This window comes from Psammomys obesus, unplaced genomic scaffold (genome assembly GCF_907164565.1).
Source record: "Psammomys obesus unplaced genomic scaffold, mPsaObe1.curated_primary_1811, whole genome shotgun sequence".
NCBI classification, from domain to species: domain Eukaryota; kingdom Metazoa; phylum Chordata; class Mammalia; order Rodentia; family Muridae; genus Psammomys; species Psammomys obesus.
In genome coordinates, this window is record NW_026594240.1 from 1,646,965 (window position 1) to 1,654,996 (window position 8,032).

An 8,032-nucleotide genomic window follows, 5' to 3' on the forward strand; every position below is an offset into this window, starting at 1 on the left:
CCCTTCACTGCCCAGGCTATCCTCTTTTTGGCTGTGCACTGCTGCAGCAAAGGGGGTGAAAGAATCTTGCCTTCTCTCTTCCTCTCTTTAATTCTTTGGGTTAATCAGAATCAACAGCAGGAGAAGCCTGGCTAGGATCAGAGACCATTTCTGTTTGTGCATAGTGTTAGTTTTGCCCTGACCTCAGCAGGTAGGAAAAGGGGCGAGGTGACCCTTTGAATTTCTAGCCACTGTGCTCTTTGACAATCAAGGAACAGTGGCTGCACATTTGGAGGCCAGACAATTCCAAGTACTGCCATTCTCAGGTGTCCAGGGACAAGGTGCACTTCCCACCTATTTCCAGCAGATGGCGCTACAGCAAGTCCTTGCTGGTCTGGGAATCTGCTTTCCAGCAGCAGTCTCCCAGAGTCTGCAGCTCTGCAGCCCTGCAATGAGGACAGAGCTTTCCACAGCAAGAAAGGAAAACCCTGACACGACTTCCATTTCTCTTTATGCAAGTAGAGGCTAGGTTTCTATCTGTTTCCTATTTCCTCCCCTAGTTGGTCCTGAGGGTGGGGGCTGTGGAGTGCAGACAGGAGCTGAGGAAGGAAGGAATCCCCAGGCTGGAAAGAAGAAAAGCACCAAGGACCTAACACCAAATTTATCACTTTTAAAAACAAGAGATTAAGAAACATCCAGTGTCCATGAGGTTCCACACTGCAGTGGCTCTCCCAGGGTGCCAACTCCTGTCAGACCTGTTGCGGGGGAGGAAAGGGAAGGTGACTGAAGGACCACAGGCTCATCCTTTTTAGTCAGCTCAGCTATCTACTTTCTGAGGCAGTCCTGCTATGGATCTCAGTCTGAGCATCCTCTCTTTTAGGTAGGGGTTAGGGAGTATCTCTGCTCTCAGCCCACAATACTTTGGTTCCAACTGCCCTTTATTAAAAAAAAAATAAAATTAAATCTATAGCCTACTTCCATCACCTGTTCCAGAATGTCTACACAACAAACTCAATTTGATCCTTCCCGTAGTCACTTACTTCCCACTCTTTGTCAGAGGAGATGTGTGGCCTCAGCACAAAGGCTAACTTTTTAGTGACTAAATAAAACTGCTCCTTTGTCTACACTTTTGATTCCAAATACTAGCCCCTACAGCCTGCTCTCCTAAAGGCCCCAAAGCCCAGCCCAAGGGGCTTACCAAGCTGGCTCCATGGGAATCCAGTGGTGGCATGTGGGCTGAGGGGTCCTCTGTACTGGGCTCCACACCACACTGCTCCTGAGTCTTGGGGATGGATTCTGCAGGCTCTGGGGAGGAAGAGCGGGTGGTGGAGGAAGAGCCAGCCTTTATAAAGGTGCACAGCTGCTGAGAAGGGGCCCAAGACCCATCTACCTTGCCATATGGGGTTTCTTTGTTACTATGAGAGCTTCACTATTTTTTCCCTGTAACCGGAGATTGAAAATAAAAATAAGACAAAACGAAATCTCCAAAATCCTCTAAAAGTTAAAAAAAAATTGAGTATAAACAAGTGAGGCTAAGTGTGATAAGAACTGACAAGGCTAACTGTTCCTTATCCCACCTAGTGTGACTGCTCACTGGACTGTAGAAAAAGCATGTGATCACAAGATGCTTTGCTGGGTGTTATGTAACACGAAGTCTGTGCATATCGCTTTCACACAATTGGAAATGGTCTGAATCCTGGAATACATGTGGGAGAAGGAACCATGGCTGTGGACTAATACCACCAGCACTACAGTTTCTGTATTGCAGCCTTTGTATGTGTCAGGTGTTGAGCCATACTCAATGGAAGACTCCAAGGCAACCCCAAGTGAAACAAGACACCAGCTCTGCTGGTAAAGTGGCCAGCGGTGGAGGCAGGACTCTAGCCCTCACTCTGTTGCAGGGTAGAGTACTGTTCCAAGTGAGGTGGGTTTTCCCTCCTTTTCCAGTCACAACAGGATCTCTGAGGGCTAAAAGTAAGACATGTGATTCAAACATGTGACGTGTAGAATACATGTCTTTGATGGGCTTTTGGCTGCTGTTCCATCTCTCCCAGACTGCGGTTCCTTCCCTTACCCCAGTGGGTGAAGCTATCTTCCTACAAGGCTAGGGAACTGCGTTGTGGTGCCTTCCCAGGCTTGTACATACTTTGTGCTTTCCCAGAGGTATCTGGCCTTGATGCTGAGCCTATGTCTGGGATCCCAGGTGGGCAGGACTCCTGGTTCCCTGTGCTCTCAGAGGCTCCCTCAGGTTCCTCTCCTTGCTTCTGTTGCCCTAGGTGATGCTCAACCATCGTCTGGAGCTCTGGGGGCATAGAGAAAGGAAGGAAACATAGGATAGAGCTGCCTAAAATCTCCCTTGGGGGAGGTCTTTCAAATCAGTAGCCCCACCAATGCGTCTGTGCATGTTGCTGAGTGCTTGGATTTTCCACACACTGAGCTCTGAACAGGGAGAAACATTTGCTAGGCAATAAAGAGAGATGAAAGAAGGAGAATAAATGCCATTTTAAAGGCAAGTAGTAGAGGGGAAGAACATTTAAGTACAGAAGACACTCCTAATTAATGTACCAGGACCTGTGGTCTCCCTAGGGGCAGGAGAGAAGCCTCAGTCTGGACTCAGGGAATATAGTACCTTCTGTGTGCTGTGCTGATGAGGTCACATGTGCTATTTATCTGCCATAGTGAGGAGGTGGCATTCAGGCTTGGTTTGTGGATCAGTTTCATCAAGGCTACAGGAGCCTCCTTCACATAGCAATAGCTTCACTCAAACACAGATCCAGTGACCTCTCAAGGACACTCCCTGTAAAGGTTTACTAGATCTAACCCCTCCCTCCCCCCAGCCAGTTTCAGGCAGAGGGGAAATTGGGAAGGGGATGCCAAACCTTTCATGGTGGGTGTGGTTCTTGTCATCTTCTTCCGTTGCCGTGGAGACATTGACAAAGTGGACTGTGAAGGACACAGAGCCTGGATGGATGCCAGTCCTTCCCACCCTCCTCCTCTGCCTTGGCATGCTTTTGGATTAGAGATTGGGGCAGGTGGGTTTCAGGTGTGAGATTCTTGTTTCTTAGCTGTTCCCACCAGGCTGAGCAGGGAGACTGTGTGAGTGGCAGGTAGGGCATCCCACACACCTTTTAGAAGTGCATGGAAGAGGGCATCAAAGCCCTACAGGTGGGGAACAAGGTTTTTGCTTTGGTTCTGCAGAGCTAACTCGGAACCTATAGTAAATGGCTGGTCTCTCTCTCATTTAGCCACACCCCAGATCTGGAGGACCAGGGGTTGGCTTTTGAAGGCTGGGCTGAGTAGGAGGGGCCAGCTCACCTTGAGAAGTGGGTTGGGGATCCGGTCTTCATCTATCTCTGGGGAAAATAGGGGGAAAAACAGTGGTAAGAGCAGGAAACCCAGGGGGCTCCCAAAGACCTGAGTTCTTAAGAAGGGACTCTGCAGTCACCTCTGCCCTGAGCTGTCCCAGGAGCCTTTCTCTCTGGGTCCCTGTACTGCTGCTTGACCTTGTCAAGACTTGGATCATGTGACCAGCCTAAGCCTGTATCCTGGCCTCAGCCTTGAGGTCTGTGAAGGCAGATTTGTGGTCCTTTTGCTCTTTTTTCTCCTGTGTAGCATCCAGGTCTCTTTTTCCTTCCAGTTTTTCTTTTGCTCCCAGGCAAGAGCAGGGCTCCCTGAGAGAATAGTAAACTTGTGCTAGTCAGGGCCCACAGGTGTGCATCCTTATGGAGGTTGGGGGGAAGCTGGAGATTTGGGCATCTGGTCCCTTCTCTCCTAGCAAGCTCCTCTGACATTCTCCAAGACCTTGGTGGGGACTCCAGTGAGCAGAGTCCCAGCTGCTCTCTGAGCTGGTTCTAACCTTACCCTGGGGCACTGATAATGGAGGCGGTCTCTCCCCCTCACAGCTGTCACTGCATTTGGGAGTGAGTGGGGGTATTAACATCTCAGTTGCTACAAGGCTGTTGTCACAGCAACCTGAACTAGGTTGACCATCCAGTTTCTGGGGAGCTTAGGAATCAGGTTGTCCTCTTTATTCCTAGCACAGCTACATCTTTCTAAAAGCAAAATAACTCTTACTGAGCCAGCATGGGGGGATTTTTACAACTGCGGTTTACCCTTCCTCTCTAGCACCCATCCCCTCTTACAGGGACCCCTTCTTCAGGCACTTGTCCTTTGGGTTACCTGGGGATGACTGGTCACTGGTCAGCACAAGTGTGGCAGGGGTGGGGCGGCGCCTCCGAATCTGGGTTAGGGGATGAGGAAGAAGAGGTCAAGTTCACCAGGAACACAACCCAGTTTGATTTTGCACATTCCTCAAAAAGTGTCTCGTCACTCTGGAGTACTTTTGGCCCATTTCCTTCTTCTGGGATGAGCTGTTCTTGGGGACACAAGAAACCACCTCAGCCATCTACATGTTCCCTTCCCTGCACTGCCTCCTCATTCTGCCCTTGTCCTATCCAGCTCTCCTCAGAATCTCTGTCCATTCTGTGCATCGATTTGTGGCCTTTGTCCTCCTGTCCATCCTGGATCAATGGTCAGAAATAACATGAGAGGCAGAGGGCTTTCCCTCAGCCTCCAGTCTACCCGCTAAGCAGACATTTTAACCTTTTGTGGGCTCATATCTATCTGCAGAAGGCCTCTCTCTGGCTCACCTGCCATGAAGGGTTGAGTGCACTTTTCTCCTGGCCACCACAGCCCCTCAATACTTGAAGGTTTCACTAGCCTTGGACATACTGGCTTTTTAATTGGTCAGAGAACAGGGGAAGTGATCCCAGTGGTGACCAGCTCCAGGAGAAATTAGCATATAAAGCTGATTGGTGGCTAGAGTTCCAACTGAACCCCCTCCTGCTGGTTGGTTTTTTTTTTTTTTTTTTTTTTTTTTTTTTTGTCTTGCTGTTTCTTAAGTTGATTGTTGCTGAATTCCACAGAGTCTTGGGGGGTGTAGTTTTTCCCTTTCTGGGGAAGGTTTGAAAGAGAGTGGCAACACAGGGGTGGAGCTCCTGCAGCTCTCTCAACTATGGGGATGTAAAGTTAACATCCCTGAGGAAGCGGGGTCCAGTGAGGACCCAAATGACCAGATTTAGATCTGCTCACATCTGTCCCTTGGTATCATTACCCCTGGCAGTGGTGGCTGGAAGTTATAAGATGTCTAGAAAGTGGGAATAGTAGAGGAGACTGTTTGAGCCAGAGAGGGTCTCTTTCCAAAGAAAGAAATAGCATGTATGGAATGCAGCTACCAGTGACTTCTTTCTTCATGGGAAATCAGTGGCATCTGTTTTAGTGACATTTTAAGGTCCCAGTAGAGCCAGATGTGTTTGTGGGTGTGTGTGTGTGTGTGTGTATAAATACTAAATGTGGATTGTCTCTGTCTATTTCTGGTACAAGATGCTTCATATACGTGGGAGTGGGACCACCCCCTTGCTAGAGTCTGACCCCTTTCCTTCTGCCCGGGTGGGGCTGTGGTAGTGGTGGATATGGGGGTAGTCACTGGAGAGGAGTGGAAGTGACTGAGACTGGGTGGAAGGAGGATTAGTGGCTTGACACAGCACCTGTATTGGGAGCCCAAGGAACCCATGACCAAAAAGTCAGCAGGGCTCTGAGGCTGGACAGGGATTTGAAGCACCCTGAGTCCTTGAGAACTGTGATATTGGCAGGAGGAAGGAAAGCCAGGCTCCCTGGGTCCCAACAAAGAGGTCTCTTTCCTGTTTTTGCCCTAACCTCTCTTAGCTCTCAAGGACACATGAAGGTTGTGGTGGAGGTCAGCCCCATTCCTCACTCTGCTGTACACTTGGCTTTCCACTCTTTCTTCACCCCACCCCTACCACCATTCCGTGAAGGTTGGGGGGAGGAGCCCCTGCTACTTGGAGCTTTTGCCTCTACACTTAGACAGCAGGAAGGCCTTGGGGAGGGGGGAGGCGGCAAACTTTCAAGCCCAAAAGACAGATTTCTGAAGAGCTAAAAAACAGCAGGCAGAGTCCCAGCTCTTTGCCCACTTTGGCTCCCTAACACTGCCATGTGCCCCCACATGTGCTCTGTGGGCCAGCTGGCCTGCCCTCCTCCCTTCCCCCTTCAAGACCAAACAGAAGCAGGTGTCAGGTCCTGTCTGCCAGTGGGAAGAAGCTCTCAGAACCTCTGGCTCCTACAGTCCCCCCTCCTGGGCCTCCTTTCTTGAGTTAAAAGTCATCTTAGCCAATCTCCTGTCTCTGGGCATGGGCATATTCCTTGAGCCCATAGAAACACTTCTCATTCTCCCCTTCTCAGGTGTGTGACATCTCAACACACCCTCTTCAGCCACACCTTAGAGGTCTGGCGATAACCCTTAGTCCCCCGGTAGACAAAGAGGCCAGGGTACCCTCACTGGATCTGAGAAGCAGAAGTTTCAAAGAGCACACCTGCTGAGTCCTTTTTCATCCACACCCAATTCTATTGCTTGAGCAACCTGGAAACCTCCCTCCTGTCCATTCCCAGAGGTATGAGTCTTTCAGATGGTGAGCTTAACAGTGAGTGGCTTGGGGCAGGAGCCTTGGCCTGGAGAGAGCTGGATGCTCTTGGGGAGGAATTGGTCACCACATGGCCTGGGGGTGCCGCAGATAGTAGCCCTTCCATACTCTCACTGACGCTGACACACACTGCTCACTCACACACTGCCTTCTGCCAAGCTGCTCGGAGCTAAAAATAGGCCAGGCCAGGAGGCTGGGCCAGGGCCCTGCACTCCCACCCCGTGAGCCAAGCTCTCCTGGTGGCTTGCTCCGGGCTAAGCCTGGACCCCAGCCCTAGACGCTCCAGTCCGCCGCGCTACGCCCCGCATTCCACCCCCACTCCCTACTCCAAAGGGTAGGAGTAGACACAGGGCCCACGTGCTCCGATTTGCAGAAGGGAACAGCAGCTTGCAGACCCCCGCCCTCGCTCGCCCCAGAGCTTCTCCATAGCTGCCGTCATTCCTGTGGCGCGGGGAGGAGAGCTGTTTCTTCTCACTCGCCCCCCAGCCCCACGCCCTGTGCTCCCTCCCGGCGGTACCCTTTAGCTCAGCGCCGCCACCGAGCCGAGAAACTCTGAGGGTTGACTGAGTGTGAGGGGATGTTAGGTCGCCAGCGGGGGAGGGGTCGTGTCCCAAGGACTGGGCAGGGAGTGACCTACGCTCCGGAGGTACCCGGCACCGGGACCGGTGAAGGGGAGACACCGTGGTTCGGCCGATGGGAGTGGGGATGGAGACCCCCATAAACTGGGCTGGTGCGTCCGGGAAGAGGTGCTGTGCCGGGTTAGTGGGCGAGGCAGGGATTCGGGAGTCCCCGCCCGTTACCTATTCCTCCGCCGAGTCCGGCTGCCCCGCCCTGCTTGTACCTGCTCAGCCGCCTCTGGGTCCAGGTGCGGCTCCAGCAGCGGGACCGTAAACTGGATCTTCCGTGGGCTGTTGTCGGGCTCCATGGCTCCGGGCCTGGCGGCGGCGGCGGCAACACCGGCGGTACTCGGGCTGGGGCGGGCGCACTTCCTCCCCGCTGCGCTCCGGCCCCGGCCCCAGCCCGGCTCTCGGCTCGCAGCTCCCGGCTCGACGCCCCGCTCTGCTCCCGAACTGTGTTGCGGATTGGCTCGTCACCGCCCCTCCCGGCCCCCTCCTCCCCAAGTCCTGAGCCTTAACCCCGTAGTAGCTGCGCTGGAAGCTGCGCGGTCGCCGCACCTTGGGCTAGCTAGCCAGGCTCGGGCGGGTCGCTGTCCTAGACAATCGTCCCGGTATCCTAGATTCTGGGCAAGGGGTGGGTGCCCCCAAGCTGGGGGCAGATTTTAGGGGCTGGGCACAGCCCAAGAGGTAGATTGTAGAGAGTATTTGTGATCTAAAGGAGATTTCACAAAGAAAAAATATGGAAAGGAAATTTAGGTACACAGCATGGGGGATTAAGGTTAGACTAGGAAAGAACTTTCCCTTGAAGCAAATACTAGAGTGGAGGTGAAAATTTAAAGAGCAGGTGCAGGCTTTGGCTCTAGGGAGCACTCCAAGAACGGAGAGGAAAGGGGTGGCCTCAGAAGGTCTCTAGGCTTGGGGAGAGAGGGCCATTTAGGG

At 52.4% G+C, this 8,032-nt stretch overlaps 1 protein-coding gene across 1 annotated transcript; it reads right to left on the reverse strand.

The window, feature by feature from the left end:
* Positions 1-625: 625 nt before the first annotated feature.
* Positions 626-7,551, reverse strand: Ppp1r1a (protein phosphatase 1 regulatory inhibitor subunit 1A). The gene is made up of 7 exons (XM_055618262.1): positions 7,318-7,551; positions 4,159-4,219; positions 3,295-3,332; positions 2,859-2,922; positions 2,126-2,281; positions 1,178-1,284; positions 626-734 (listed from the first exon to the last, which is right to left on the reverse strand). Exons 1-7 carry the CDS (start codon positions 7,399-7,401, stop codon positions 729-731), a joined length of 516 nt encoding a protein of 171 aa, XP_055474237.1. The 5' UTR covers positions 7,402-7,551; the 3' UTR covers positions 626-728.
* Between the last annotated feature and the right edge of the window lie 481 nt (positions 7,552-8,032).

What these genes read in the sequence shown, in the direction of transcription:
- Ppp1r1a (XM_055618262.1), bottom strand. Translation starts at nt 7,401, where the DNA reads ATGGAGCCCGACAACAGCCCACGGAAGATCCAGTTTACGGTCCCGCTG. An exon ending in CAGTGACCAGTCATCCCCAG is followed by an intron (nt 3,333 to 4,158) that starts GTAACCCAAAGG and finishes TATTTTCCCCAG; the next exon opens with AGATAGATGAAGACCGGATC. An exon ending in TACCTCTGGGAAAGCACAAA is followed by an intron (nt 1,285 to 2,125) that starts GTATGTACAAGC and finishes CTTCCTCCCCAG; the next exon opens with AGCCTGCAGAATCCATCCCC.